The 16,567-nt window shown below is 38.2% G+C and overlaps 1 protein-coding gene across 1 annotated transcript in view; it reads right to left on the minus strand.

The window, feature by feature from the left end:
- REV3L (REV3 like, DNA directed polymerase zeta catalytic subunit) overlaps positions 1 to 16,567 on the minus strand; it is a 471,052-nt gene that overhangs the window by 145,228 nt on the left and 309,257 nt on the right. The window contains exons 14-15 of the mRNA XM_053710865.1: positions 1,514 to 2,433; positions 170 to 252 (exon numbers count right to left, since the gene is read on the minus strand). Coding sequence (XP_053566840.1) covers positions 170 to 252; positions 1,514 to 2,433 — 1,003 coding nt within the window. The remainder of the gene's footprint in view (positions 1 to 169; positions 253 to 1,513; positions 2,434 to 16,567) is intronic.

Below are 16,567 nucleotides of genomic sequence, written 5' to 3' on the forward strand. Positions count from 1 at the left end.
AGTATATTAATATAACAATATTGGTTGTGCAAAGCTGGGAATTGGGTTGTAAAGGTGTTATCTATCTTTTTAAACAATAACCATTTTTGTGTTGACTGTCCCTTTAAATTAGCTAATTTAAAAGCCAAAATAAAAAACAAACAAAATGCTAGCAACAATTAAATCTTACCTTCATCTGTGTAGTTAGAAGAACCCGTCTTAGTTTATCTGGGTTAGCTCCTCTCTTCTTACTCATTTTTTGCACTCTTTGTTCTAAAAGAAACCATGTCCAAAATAAAAATAAAAAGTTAAAGGGACACTGAACCCAAATTTTTTCTTTTGTAATTCAGATAGAGCATGTAATTTTAAGCAACTTTCTAATTTACTCTTATTATCAATTTTTATTTGTTCTCTTGCTATCTTTATTTGAAAAAAAAAGGCACCTAAGCATTTTTATTAGTTCAGCACTCTGGACAGCATTTTTTTTTTATTGGTGGATGAATTTATACACCAATCAGCAAGAACAAATCAAAAATGGTCCAGCATCTAAACTTACATTCTTGCATTTCAAATAAAGATACCAAGAGAATGAAGAAAATTTGATAATAGGAGTAAATTAGAAAGTTGCTTAAAATGTCATGCTCTATCGGAAACACAAAAGAGAAAATTTGGGTTCAGTGTCCCTTTAATTGTATGGGTAGCCAACATGTTTCACAACATAATATAAATAGATACCAAACTTCCATCAATGCTGCTGTTTTGCTGTAATTAATTATAATTTTATATTGATTTGGTCAGTATACAAATATAATTAAGTTTATTGTCAATACATTTGTTAATTCACTGTAGTTCATGCTCTTTATCTAATTATTGCTTAGAAATAGTCCAGCAATGTTTGTTGATTATGCATGAATCATTTATTATTGATGATTATTTAGATTTTATAATCTTTTAATAAAGCAAATTAATTTGATTTGATATCTAGGGAGTGGAAGCACATTTAAAAAACAAAACAAAAACTCAGAGGTGTTTAATACCAGTTTAAAAATGCTCCATCCAATACTGTACAACTGTAAGAAAGATCAGACTCTCTAGAATAATCTACTAAAGGTTTCCTTTTGTAAAATATGACAAACGTCTACTTTCATCTTGTTTGAAGAACATAGGCTTATATATCCCTTCCAATAATGAAAACACATTATGGTACTATTAAACAATTGGACAATGCTGAAGGGTGAAGTTAAGAAGGAAATGCTGAAATAAATTCAGATTGAAGACTTTTTTTAATATAAATTATCATAACTACTTTACATAATTTACTTTTAAATTTAAAGGGACACTCAAGACAAAATAAACTTTAATGATTTAGATAGAACATGCCGTTTAAATACACTTTCCAATTTACTTCCATTATCAAATTTTGCACAGTCTTTTTACATATACACTTTCTGGGGAACAAGATCTACTGCATTGAGTGGTCCTTTAAATATCAACCTGCATAAACAAAAAAACACAATGACATTCTGTCATATACCTGAGGTCACAGGAGTACAGGAGAGCCCGTCAGGTGACTCATCACAGTGACTTCTTTCTGTGATAGGGGTACTATGCATGCAGGCATATTTAGATTTGTGCTTGCCCTGTTTGAAATGATTAGGAGTAGTGGGAGAGCACCCTTTCACTTCATTCTTCACTTTATCTGCAACCTCCTTAAAATCATCTGTACTGCACACCACTGGAGGAAAGAGAGTATCTTCATTTTTTAAGTCTGTATTATCTCCAACACGAGGTTTGCATTCAGGAGATACAGGATGTTGCCAGGAAGGCAGCACTGGAGAACCTGGTGAAATGTAATTATCCATTTCTTCATTTTCATTAGTCCTACTACTTGGTTCAGTATCGTCTGTACCAGGAAGAAAATCAATCCCACATTCAATTGGTTTGCAGTCTGTAGTATCAAGAGCAGGAGGACGACTAGCTAAGTGAATCTCTAAGCTATTTGTACTAGCCAGTTGATCATCGGAGCCTGCTGGCTGAGCTAGTAAAACAGGGATTTCATTTGGAGGCAAGCTATTACAGCGATTAAGTACAGTTGCTGCCTTGCAATTCTTACTGTCATTTATTTCTGTATTTAAAAGATCTTTGCATGGTGTCTTGTAAGCTTCATACAGCTCTTTGGCTTGAAGCCACAGCTGAACTCTCTGAGGGTCGGGGGCACTTTTACAAGGCATGATTATGAGCTTCTTATCTTCAGAATTTGTCCTGATCTTCTTCTCTAGGTCACTTATCAATTTATTCATCTGATCTGGAGGAGGTATTGGTTTAGGATTCTGCGTCATTGCAGAAAAGGCGGTCTTCCATAGCCTCAAACCTTCCATTGAGAAGTCCCCTTCAAATTCAGGAAGATTGTGTGGCAATTTGGTTTCTACCGTGAGCACTCTTCCTCCAATCTCTCTGCAATGAAAATAAAGATGAACAAAGACTTTCTGTACACACAAATTAACAAAAGAAAACGAAGACAACTTGTTCTGTAAAACACCAAAGTAGTAAAAGTAAATGAGACCACCACTATACCTTAAACATGGTTTGTATATAAATATATTTGCTTGTAACAGTTTATTGCATTACTCATCTACTTTTTCTATAATACTATTTTAAGCAAACTCTTTTAAAAATAAAATTATATGTGTGTATGTGTATTATAAAATAGAAGATACAAGTCGCATTAAAGGGACATGAAAGCCAAAATTAAAAACTTTCATGATTCAGACCTGTCCTCAGGCCTCCCCAACAGGCCAGGTTTTCTGGATTACCTTGGATGAGAGCAGGTAAAATAGCTATGTTTACTAATTGGCTGATTATTTCACCTGTTAGAAAGGGCTGAGGACTGGTTTGAAAACCAGTGAGAGAGAGCATGCGATTTTAAGAGACTTATTTTAGCAAATGTGGCAGATGTGTTCAGCTATCTCTGTGTAGTGCATTGCTGCTCTGGGACATTAAACACTAGATACATTTTACATGCATAGTATTGAGGCTATTCTCAGCCAGCCTCCTAATCATGGGAGCCGCCGTGTTATTCTCTGGCTTTCACTACATTCCAGTGCTCATATATTTGCACATGTGCAGCAACTCTCCAGATGCCTGCGGTATAACCTGGTTTCCAAAATGTAGGGTGAATGAAATTATTTAGTGTGTAATGTCCTTTAGAATATTCGTGTGACTACTTTACAGGGGTAGAACACATTTATATCCAAGCAATAAAGCACTAATAAAACACTGGGACACAATGTGCTAGCAATAAAAGTTAATTTTACAAACTTACCAGAGCAGCCCTAGACCACGCACATTATTTAAATGGATATGGAACTCAATTTTTTTCTTTGAAGATTCAGATAGAGCATGCAATTTTCAACATCTAATTTACTATTATCAATTTCCTTCGTTCTCTCTGTATCTTTTGTTGAAAAGTAGGGACACAAGCTTAGACGCTGTCCCATTTCTGTTACAAGAACACTAGATGGCAGCCATGTAGTGCTCAAGGTGCCTACCTAGGTATCTCTTCAACACAGAATATCATGGGAATGATGCAAGTTTAGTAAGAGAAGTAAATTGGAAACTGTTTTTAAAATGGTAAGAAATATTTTGAGTTTTATATCCCTTTAAGGCAGTTCTGGAAGACGTCCCAAGTTGAGCAGCTTCCCATAGAATGCAATGAAGCACTCTGGAATGCAGACTCTTGCATTCACTAGTTTATCAAGCATATTTTTCTATCTGCACGATCAATACATTGTTTATTGTAAAACGAAACCCAGCAGCGTTCATTACGTGAGATAAAGGCGAAACATGCAGAGAGAATATGATGACCTGTGAGAAACTTCAGACACACCCAGGAAACTCTTTAGCTCATTCGCCAAGGATGACAGATTCATTTTACAACAGAAAAATTAAATACACTTTGAATTTTGTAACATTTGGTTCTTTTAACTCAGTGTTTTGAAACCAAATTCTTTTTATATTCATATAGATATATAGGTATAGATATCTATTTTTTTTAAATAATCATATGTATGTTGAAATATATATTTATAAATAAATACAACATTTTCATCTATGATAGAGCATACAATTTTAAACAACTTTCCAAATTACTTTTATTATCAATTTAGCGTCATTCTCTTTATATCCTTTTTTGAAGGAGCAGTAAAGCATTACTGTGAGCTAGCTAAGCACATGTGTAAGCCAATGACTAGAGGCATATATGTGCAGCCACCAATCAGCAGCTAGCACTCCAGAGCCTACCAAGGTATTCTTTTCAACAAAGAAAATTAGACATCAGAAGTAAACTGTTAACTTTTTAAAAATTGTATGATCTATCTGAATAATGAAAGAAAATGTTTAGGTTTCATGTCCCTTTGATGCATATTTTAATACAAATTTCCATGTGTATTATTAAAGTGAAAGTGAGGTCAAAATTAAAATATGTATTAGTGCATTTTAATATTAAAATCATTTTTACAGTATACTTCCATTAGCAAAAATGATTTTAATAAAAGTTATTAACGTTCCAGTGGCCTATGCACCTATGCTATGTGTGACTAGTGTTGTGTATTGCATCGGTGAAGCCACTGCTCTCTGAGAAGCTGGTGCACAGGGCAATCGCAGAATATGTGCATATGCTGCTGTAAAACAATAGATTTTACAAGAAGCATTTTTGCAAAAAAATTCTACTCAAAACTGAAATTTTGATATTTCTATTCCTTTAATGCAACTTGTTATACGAGTAAAATCTATTTTCAATACACTTTTAAAACTGCTAATTTTATTGACCACTATATTTTAATGTATGGATCTCTCCTTCCTATATAGAAATAAGAGTATGGAAATCGAATCTCCAAAAAAACAAACAATAACATAATATCAATGTACATAAACACAATGGGACAGATTACAAGTGGTACGCTAAATAAATTGCTCAAAGTATAAACTAATCGTGGGCGTGTTAGCGCGTTCATTACAAATTGAAAGTAAAATTAGCATGGATACAGTGACTTCACTTTTCCCCCAAATACTTCTATGAGGCGCACTGTAAAAAACAAAACAAAAACACTTATCCCTTGCACGCTAATCCGACATTCGCTAGACCAACTGCGCTAAACCCAAAGTGAGTTATGAATACTTTACATTCCTACGTACTTGACATAGAAGAAACCGTTCTATTAAAAAAGAAAATCTATTTATATATTTTTGTCACAATTTGATATATATATATATATATATATATATATATATATATCTCAATCAATGTAAATATTTGCATAGGAAATTAGCACATCTAGGCAAGAATCCCCGCTTGCTTTTCCCCAGAAATACCTCATATACAATGTTACCAATGCACAAGAGAATTCTGGGTAAGTTATGCAAATTCTCAGTTTTTTTGCTTCAAATATACTGTTTTAACACAGCTATCCTTTTAACAGAGTTATTACAGCAAATCAGAAATCACTCACTAGACAGTCTGTTTCGTTCTATTTGGAACTCATCAGTAGGAGATAGATTTCTGGTTGCTGCATTGATAAAGCTATTTTCAAGGTTAAACCAAAATTCATTAAAATTATGGGGGGAGATAAAAAACTGAAATTAAAATCCTCCATGTCTCAAAATTAAATCAATGTAAATATTTGCATAGGAAATTCTTGCCAGATGTGCTAATTTCCTATGCAAATATTTACATTGATTTAATTTTGAGACATGGAGGATTTTAATTTCAGTTTTTATCTCCCCCCATAATTTTAATGAATTTTGGTTTAACCTTGAAAATAGCTTTATCAATGCAGCAACCAGAAATCTATCTCCTACTGATGAGTTCCAAATAGAACGAAACAGACTGTCTAGTGAGTGATTTCTGATTTGCTGTAATAATCCTGTTAAAAGGATAGCTGTGTTAAAACAGAATATTTGAAGCAAAAAAACTGAGAATTTGCATATCTAGAAGATGCCGCCTGGATGAAGACTCTGACCTTCTGGAGGACCTCTTCTGCCCGGATAGGATGAAGACTTCTGACCGTCTGGAGGACCACTTCTGCCCGGTTGGGTGAAGACGGCTCAAGGTAGGGTGATCTTCAAGGGGGTAGTGTTAGGTTTTATTAAGGGGGGATTGGGTGGGTTTTAGAGTAGGGTTGGGTGTGTGGGTGGTGGGTTGTAATGTTGGGGGGGTATTGTATTTTTTTTTTTACAGGTAAAAGAGCTTTTAAGGGCTATTTGTAATTTAGTGTAGGTTAGGGAATTTTTATATTTTGGGGGGCTTTATTATTATTATGTAATTAGTTTAAACAAATTGTAATTATTTTATTATTTTCTGTAATTTAGTGTTTGTTTTTTTAGTAATTTAGTTTATTTAATTTAATTGCAATTAATTGTAGTTAATTTAGCTAAATTATTTAATTATAGTGTAGTGTTAGGTGTAATTGTAGCATAGGTTAGGTTTTATTTTACAGGTAAATTTGTATTTATTTTAACTAGGAAGTTATTAAATAATTAATAACTATTTAATAACTATTGTACCTAGTTAAAATAAATAAAAAGTTGCCTGTAAAATAAAAATAAATCCTAAGCTAGCTACAATGTAACTATTGGTTATATTGTAGCTATCTTAGGGTTTATTTTATAGGTAAGTATTTAGTTTAAAAAAGGAATAATTTATTTAATTATAGGAATATTTATTTAGATTTAAATTATATTTAAGTTAGGGGGGTTAGGGTTAGACTTAGCTTTAGGGGTTAATAACTTTATTACAGTGGTGGCGATGTTGGGGGCAGCAGATTAGGGGTTAATAATTGTAGGTAGGTGTCGGCGATGTTAGGGACGGCAGATTAGGGGTTAATAATATTTACCTAGTGTTTGTGAGGCGAGAGTGCAGCAGTTTAGGGGTTAATATATTTATTAAAGTGGTGGCGATGTCCGGTCGGCAGATTAGGGGTTAAAAAATTTATTTACGTTTTTGCAATGTGGGGGGGGGGGGGCTCGGTTTAGGGGTTAATAGGTAGTTTATGGGTGTTAGTGTACTTTTTAGCACTTTAGTTAAGAGTTTTTTGTTACGGCGTTAGCCCATAAAACTCTTAACTACTGACTTATAAATGTGATAGGAGTCTTGACAGGAGAGGCTGTACTGCTCACTTTTTCCAAGACTCGTAATACCGGCGTTAGGAAAATCGCATTGAAAAGATTGGATACGCAATTTACGTAAGTGGATTTGCGGTACGCTCGAGTCGCGGAAAAAAAGTGAGCGGTACACCTGTACCTGCAAGATTTGTAATACCAGCGGGCGTTAAAAAGCAGCGTTGGGACCTCTCAACGCTGCTTTTTAAGGCTAACGCAAGACTCGTAATCTAGGTGATAGTATGGTATAGAAGTGATCAGATCGTGGCTCCCAATCAGAGTATTTCAGATGGTTTACGTATTGTCATAGGAAAACAAATGACTCTCCAGTCACAATGCTGATAGAAAAGGATTTATTGTTGAAGAAATCTATGCAATAAGGTGTAAAGATCCAGGCTTTCACCTATGCATAGTTCAAGATCAAACAAATGTCTCAGAGTAAAATATCTCACAATGGAGATTTTTAACGAATGCTGATTTAGTAACAGTTGAATAATGCTCAGTTCGTTTAGCCAGTGAAAGTGCAATAAACCTGGCTTAGGTTAGGCGTTTCTGTGAAAAACAGTAGGGGGTCCTGTAGGAGATTCACACAAAAGTCCTGATGAGTCTTTCAAACCCTGTGTGCGTGTGGTCTTGCTGGACGGGAAGTGACGTCACTAAGTGGGTGGTCCCAATATATATATATATATATATATATATATATATATAGTTGCAAAATGTGCAAAACAATCACGCATACTTATTGAGAACTACTGAATGTAAAATAAAGTAAATTAAGATAAGCTAAATTGTAACAGATGCTACAATTGTTAATCTGCCCCTGATACAATAGGAGCTAACCAATATAGTTACATAGATAAATAACTGACTTACGAATAACAATGTATCTGATTTGAATAATATCTATAGTATCTACATTCCATGGGATATGTTTAGATAATTATATACATGCTGGCTGATCTCATACCGTAATTCTTTTATATTACCAGAAGTTAATGACATCAGTTTCTATATTCATGCCTAGTGGTTGCCTAGTTGCTAAAGTATAAATCCAGTAGGCCTCCTTTATACGTACCTCACGCAATCTATCACCACCCCTAGGTCGTTTGCGAATCTGGTCTATAACCATCCATGAGAACATACTCATGTCTTTACCATGAACATGCTCAATGTCTTTTTTGTGTACACACACACGTTCCCTTGCCTCCCTTGAGGTACATCCAACTTACTGTTTAGTACATGACGAGCACGTGATCACATAAATTACATGATTAGAGCTACAATTAGTGCAGTGGTAGTGGGAGTACACCTTTTGTGTCACACTTGATTGAAATATTTTACCAACCATTACATAGCTACATACCTTATAGGTGCCTCTTCCACATTTGAAGTGTCCCTTCGTAGTCAACCAACTACTTTTGGGAGCTGGATTTCTTAACATTGATGGCAAGACCATGTTGTCAATGGTTACATTTCTGCATGATAAGCAGAAGCAGCCATTCTTGACCTCATCTTTAAGGTCATCATCTGCTAGTAAAATGGGGAGGTTCTTACGTATTATGATGCAAACTGCATAATATTGAGAGCTGTAGGTAGTGATAAAAGAAGATTTATCTTTGCGATCTTTACTTTTGGGGAAGTCATCCAATAGGGCAGACCTGTCCTGTCACTTTACATCATCAAATGCTCTTTGAATTATGCTTAGATCATAACAAACCCTTATATATATGCGTTTTGTGCATTTTTTTATACCCTCACACTTTAATTCAGGTCTCAAGCCGCGCTAAATATTCTAGTGCAGTACCAGCTTGCACTCGAGCAAAAACTATAACTTTTAACTTGTAATACTAGTGCAAATTAGCGTGGTCGCGATATTTATTTAAAGTAATGGTTGCACTCGAGTGAAGTCGGCTGCTTTACTGCTTCTCTGGTTGTTGCGCTTTACCATTGACTTGTATTATCAAAGTTGCATACTAATGGTAGCACGGTCAAGCAAAAGAAGTTATTGTGCGCTAGCTATCATTAGTGCCCCACTTGTAATCTAGCCCAATATGTATGGTTTTAATATACAACCATATTAAAAGTAAAGAAATTATAAGGATAATTGGTATTTTTAAATCAGCCGCATATCATGACGGTTACATGACCTACAATTTAAAGAACATCAATTGCTCTCTGTAATGTGAAGTTTCATCTGTCTGTTAGTTTACTTTTGGCAGAAATATTGTGGAGCCTCCTTAAAAGGTACAGAAAAGTCAAAAATTAAAATTTCACGATTTAGATAGAACTTTGCGCTGTTCTCTTGGTATATATTGTTGAAGCATAGGTTCAGAAGCAGCAATGCTTTACTGTGAGCTAGCTGAAAATGTTTGTTAAGTCAATAACAAGAGGCATGTATGTGTAGCCGCCAATCACAAGCTAGCTCACAACAGTGCATTGCTGCTACTAAGCTTACTTATGTATGCTCTTCATCAAAGGATACAAAAAAAACAAACCAAATTTGATAACAGAAGTAAAACAGAGAGTTGCTTAAAGAGACAGTCTAGTCAAAAATAAACTTTCATGATTCAGATAGGGCATGCAATTTTAAACAACTTTCCAATTTAATTTATCATCAAATTTGCTTTGTTATCTTGGTATTCTTTGTTGAAATCTAAACCTAGATAGGCTCATTAGTTTCTATGCCCTTGAAGGCTGCCTCTTATCTCAATGCATGTTGACAGTTTTTTACAGCTAGACAGCGCTAGTTCATGTGTAACGTATAGAAAATATTGTGCTCACTCTCATTGATGTACCTATGAGTCAGCACTGATTGGCTAAAAAGTAAATTTATGCTTACCTGATAAATTAATTTCTTCTATGGTACGACGAGTCCACGGATTCATCCTTTACTTGTGGGATATTATCCTCCTGCAAACGGGAAGTGGCAAAGAGCACCACAGCAGAGATGTCTATATAGCTCCTCCCTTAGCTCCACCCCCCAGTCATTCGACCGAAGGTACAGGAAGAAAAAGGAGAAACTACAAGGTGCAGAGGTGACTGAAGTTTAAAATAAAAAAATATAATCTGTCTTAAAATGACAGGGCGGGCCGTTGACTCTTAGTACCATAGAAGAAATTAATTTATCAAGTAAGCATAAATTGACTTTTCTTCTATAAGGTACGACGAGTCCATGGATTCATCCTTTACTTGTGGGATACAATACCAAAGCTATAGGACACGGATGAACGGGAGGGACAAGACAGATGGTTAAACAGAAGGCACCACTGCTTGAAGAACTTTTCTCCCAAAAATAGCCTCCGAAAAAGCAAAACTATCAAATTTGGAAAAGGTATGAAGTGAAGACCAAGTTGCAGCCTTACAAATCTGTTCAACAGAAGCATCAATTTTAAAAGCCCATGTGGAAGCCACCGCTCTAGTAGAGTGAGCTGTAATCCTTTCAGGAGGCTGCTGTCCAGCAGTCTTGTATGCCAAACGGATGATGCTTTTCAGCCAAAAAGAAAGAGAGGTAGCCGTAGCTTTTTGACCTCTACGTTTTCCAGAATAGACAACAAACAAAGAAGATGTTTGACGAAAATCTTTGGTTGCTTGCAAGTAAAACTTCAAAGCATGAACCACGTCCAAGTTGTGCAACAGACGCTCCTTCTTAGAGTAAGTATTAGGACACAGAGAAGGAACAACAATTTCCTTATTGATATTCCTATTAGTAACAACCTTAGGAAGGAATCCAGGTTTGGTACGCAAAACCACCTTATCAGCATGGAAAACAAGATAAGGCGAGTCACATTGCAATGCAGATAGTTTAAAAACTCTTCGAGCCGAAGAGATAGCAACTAAAAACAGAACTTTCCAAGATAGAAGCTTAATATCTATGGAATGCATAGGTTCAAACGGAACCCCTTGTAGAACTTTAAGAACTAAATTCAAACTCCATGGCGGAGCAACAGGTTTAAACACAGACTTGATTCTAACTAAAGCCTGACAGAATGACTGAACGTCTGGAACATCTGCCAGACGCTTGTGCAGTAGAATTGATAAAGCAGATATCTGTCCCTTTAAGGAACTAGCTGATAGCCCCTTCTCCAATCCTTCTTGGAGAAAGGACAAAATCTTAGGAATCCTGATCTTACTCCATGAGTAGCCTTTGGATTCACCCCAATAAAGATATTTACACAATATCTTATGATAAATTTTCCTGGTGACAGGCTTTCGAGCCTGAATCAAGGTATCTATGACCGACACAGAGAAACTCCGCTTGGATACGATCAAGCTTTCAATCTCCAAGCAGTCAGCCACAGAGAAACTAGATTTGGATGCTGGAACAAACCTTGAATCAGAAGGTCCTGTCTCAGTGGCAGAGTCCATGGTGGAAGAGATGACATGTCCACCAGGTCTGCATACCAAGTCCTGCGTGGCCACGCAGGTGCTATCAAAATTACCGAAGCTCTCTCCTGTTTGATTCCGGCAATCAAACGAGGAAGGAGAGGAAATGGTGGAAACACATAAGCCAGGTTGAACGACCAGGGTACTGCTAGAGCATCTATCAGTACTGCCTGAGGATCCCTTGACCTGGACCCGTAACGAGGAAGTTTGGCGTTCTGACGAGACGCCATCAGATCCAATTCTGGTGTGCCCCATTGCTGAATCAATTGAGCAAACACCTCCGGATGGAGTTCCCACTCCCCCGGATGAAAAGTCTGACGACTTAGAAAACCCGCTTCCCAGTTCTCCACTCCTGGGATATGGATTGCTGATTGATGGCAAGAGTGAGTCTCTGCCCATCCGAATTATTTTGGTAACCTCTATCATCGCTAGAGAACTCTTTGTTCCCCCCTGATGATTGATATATGCTACAGTCGTGATATTATCCGACTGGATTCTTATGAATCTGGCCGAAGCCAGCTGAGGCCACGCCTGAAGCGCGTTGAATACCGCTCTCAGTTCTAGAATATTTATTGGGAGGAGAACCTCCTCCTGAGTCCACAAACCCTGTGCTTTCAGGGAATTCCAGACTGCACCCCAGCCCAATAGGATGGCGTCCGTCGTCACTATGACCCACGCTGGCCTGCGGAAACACATTCCCTTGGACAGATGATCCTGTGACAACCACCAAAGAAGAGAGTCTCTGGTCTCTTGATCCAGATTTATCTGAGGAGATAAATCTGCATAATCCCCATTCCACTGTTTGAGCATGCATAGTTGCAGTAGTCTGAGATGCAAGCGAGCAAACGGAACTATGTCCATTGCCGCTACCATTAAGCCGATTACCTCCATACACTGAGCCACTGACGGCCAAGGAATGGAATGAAGAGCTCGGCAGATGGATAAAATCTTTGATTTCCTGACCTCCGTCAAAAACAATTTCATGTCCACCGAATCTATCAGAGTTCCCAGAAATGGAACTCTTGTGAGAGGGATAAGTGAACTCTTTTTTACTTTCACCTTCCACCTGTGAGATCTTAGAAAAGCCAACACGATGTCCGTGTGAGACTTGGCTAGTTGGAAAGTTGACGCCTGAATTAAGATATCGTCCAGATAAGGCGCCACAGCTATGCCCCGCGGCCTTAGAACCGCCAGAAGGGACCCTAGCACCTTTGTGAAAATTCTGGGAGCTGTGGCCGACCCAAAGGGAAGAGCCACAAACTGGTAATGGATACGCATCTTTTAAGTCCACGGTGGTCATATATTGACCCTCCTGGATCATCGGCAAAATAGTCTGAATGGTCTCCATCCTGAAGGATGGGACTCTGAGGAATTTGTTTAGAATCTTGAGATCCAAAATTGGTCTGAAGGATCCCTCTTTTCTGGGAACCACAGATTGGAGTAGAAACCCTGCCCCTGTTCTGTTTTCGGAACTGGGCAGATCACTCCCATGATATATAGGTCTTCTACAGAGCGTAAGAACGCCTCTCTTTTTGTCTGGTTTACAGACAAATGAGAAAGATGGAATCTCCCCCTTGGAGGAGAATCTTGAAATCTAGAAGATACCCCTGGGTTACGATTTCTAAAGCCCAGGGGCCCTGAACGTCTCTTGCCCAAGCCTGAGCAAAGAGAGAAAGTCTGCCCACTACTAGATCCGGTCCCGGATCGGGGGCTACCCCTTCATGCTGTCTTGGTAGTAGTAGCAGGCTTCTTGGCCTTTTTACCCTTGTTCCACATCAGCAGACCAGGATTTAAGCCATAACGCTCTACGCGCTAAAATGGCAAAACCTGAATTCTTTGAAACAAGTATCCCGTGTGCTGAAACATCTTTCTCAACAGAGTTTCTAGCTTTTTATCCATGGGCTCTTTAAACGATGAACTATCCTCAAACAGGATAGTAGTGCGTTTAGCAAGCATGGAGATAGCGCCATCAACTTTAGGGATGGAACCCCACAACTCCAATTGAGAGTCCGGAACCGGGAATTATTTCTTAAAAGAAGAAGGGGAAAAAGAAGAACCAAGTCTTTCCCATTCATTCTTAATAATATTCGCCATCTTTACGGGAACCGGAAAAGTCTGTGGTACAACCCTGTCCTCGTAGACCTTATCTAGTTAAGGAATACAAGGTTCCTCAAGTAATTTAGGTTCTGGAACCTCTAAAGTAGCCAAAACTTCCTTTAACAGAAAGCGTAAGTGTTCAATCCTAAATCTAAAGTTTGGTTCCTCCGCAGCTGGAGGCTTAGAGGCAGCAGATTCCGACCCAGAAAGAGCATCCTCTGAAGTATCAGAGGCGTCTTCATCAGCGGATAAATCCAACAAGTTAGTAGATGACCCCTGGGAAGGATAGTAATATTTGACCTTTCTCTTGTGCTTAGCAGGGCAAGGTAAAGCACTAAAGGCCGCAGACACTGCTGTTTGCAGCTGTTCAGTAAAGTCTTGCGGTAAGAGGGCCCCTCTAGAAGGAGGATTAACAGTGCAATGGGAAGCTGCATGTGTAATAGGAGATGACTGCAGGGAATGCACCTCACGGGCCGGAGACTCCTCAGAGGTGGACGGCTCAGTGGTACTAAACATCTTTGTTTTCTTAGATATCATTACTTTATCAAGGCATGTGGAACATAATTGAGCAGGCGGATATACCATAACCTCCTCACAATATAGACAGGTATTAGACTTAGGAAAAGAGGGAGTACCCTCTAACGTATCAGAGTCCTCCATAGCCTGCGCTTGTAAGATGGACTATAGAAAAAGATAAATGACACCTTTATACCCCCAATGGCTGGGGCACTCACCACCTCCTATGACCCAGCCCCCCCACAGAGAAACCGCTTTGTCTCCTGTAAACTGCACGGTCAGGAAAGAGGAAATCAGTGTGACCACACCAAGTCATGTGGTGCACCATGCAGGACCGCCCCTGCTACAGGAAAAAGCGTGCCAAACGGAACAGATACATGGCCTCTCAAGTTTGACAGTCTTCTAGCATCGCTCCTGACATAGACTTGAGTGATGGAAGCAGGCAGTGAAGCTCGTCAACACTGATTGCTTAGGAGCTGTTAATAAGTATCTGGATGGGTTCGCAGAAAGACTCTCCCAGCATCTCAAGACCCTAACATTCGTCAATGCTCTCACTGACGGACTACTTAAAACTGCAGTCCCATTCCGAAGGGTACTACTCCGTATCTTCTGACACTTCTCTGCCAACCTCCTGTGATGTAAGGCAAAGAATGACTGGGGAATGAGGGGAGTGGGGAAGGTATTTAAGCCTTTGGCTGTGGTGTCTTTGCTCCTCCTGGTGGCCAGGTTCTGTATTTCCCACAAGTAAGGAATGAAGCCATGGACTCTCCTCATAATAAGGAAAAACATATTAACCCCTAAACCTCCGGCCTCCCACATCTCTGCAACTAAATGAACCTATTAACCCCTAAACCACCAGCCCCCCACATCGCAAAACACTAAATTAAACTATTACCCCTAAACCTAACCCCCCCCCCCAATATAACTATATTTAAAAAAATAAAAACTTACCTGTGAAATAAATATAAACCTACCATTAAACTATAAATTAACCTAACCTTAGTATTCTAATAAAATAAAAAAATACTACCAATTAAAAAATCTAAATTACAAAAAATAATAAACACTAAATTACGAAAAATAGTAACCGAAATTATCAAAAATAAAAACAATTACACCTAATCTAATAGCCCTATAAAAATAAAAAAGCCCCCCCCCCAATAAAAACACCCCCTAGCCTACAATAAACTACCACTAGCCCTTAAAAGGGCCTTTTGTAGGGCATTGCCCTAAGTTAAACAGCTCTTTTACCTTTAAAAAAAAAAAATACAAAGTCCCCCCCAACAGTAAAACCCACCACCAACCAACCAAAATAAAAAAAAAACTAACTCTAAAAGAAACATAAGCTACCCATTACCCCTAAAAGGGCATTTGTATGGGCATTGCCCTTAAAAGGGCATTCAGCTGTTTTACAATGCCCTTAAAAGGGCATTTAGCTCTTTTTCAAATTGCCCAAACCCTAATCTGAAAAATAAAAACAACCCCAAAAAATGAAAAAAAAATACCTAACACTAACCCCAGAATATCTACTCATGGTTCCTGAAGTCCATCTCCATCCAGGCAGCGAGAAGTCTTCATCCAGACGGCAACATCTTCATCCATCGCGTGGGAATCTTCTATCTTCATCCCGGCGGCGCGGCGAAGACATCTAGAGCGGAGCGTCCTCTTCATACAGTCCCAAGCCAATAGGATTTCAGTAGCTCTCATCCTATTCGCTGTTTTGAATTTGAAGAATCAAATCAGCCAATAGGAATGCAAGGTAGGCAATTTTGAAACCGCTACTTTGCATTGAAGCTTCAGTGTATGGCGGGGACGCTCCGTGCTGGATGACTTCGCCGCTCCGTTCCGCGCAGCTGGGATGAAGATAGAAGACGCCCCCGCGATGGATGAAGAAGCCGCCGCCTGGATGAAGACTTCTCGCCGCCTGGATAGAGATGGATGTCCGGACTTCAGAAACCATGAGTACATATTCTGGGGTTAGTGTTAGTTTTGTTTTTTCAGATTAGGGTTTGGGCAATTTGAAAAAGAGCTAAATGCCCTTTTAAGGGCAATGAAAAAGAGCTGAATGCCCTTTTAAGGACAATGCCCATACAAATGCCACTTTAGGGGCAATAGGTAGCTTAGGTTTTTTTTAGAGTTAGTTCTTTTATTTTGGGGGGTTGGTTGGGTGGTGGGATTTTGTATTTTTTTACAGGTAAAAGAGCTGTTTAACTTAGGGCAATGCCCTACAAAAAGCCCTTTTAAGGGCTATTGGTAGTTTATTGCAGGCTAGGGGATGTTTATTTTGGGGGGCTTTTTTATTTTTTATAGGGCTATTAGACTGGGTGTAATTGTTTTTATTTTTGATAATTTCGTTTTTTTGGGGTTTGTTATTTTTTCTAAGTTTAGATTTTTAAATTTTTCTCGTAGTGTTAGGTTTTTTAAATTTGTAATTGAG

This window comes from Bombina bombina, chromosome 4, assembly GCF_027579735.1.
Source record: "Bombina bombina isolate aBomBom1 chromosome 4, aBomBom1.pri, whole genome shotgun sequence".
In the NCBI taxonomy this organism is placed as follows: Eukaryota; Metazoa; Chordata; class Amphibia; order Anura; family Bombinatoridae; genus Bombina; species Bombina bombina.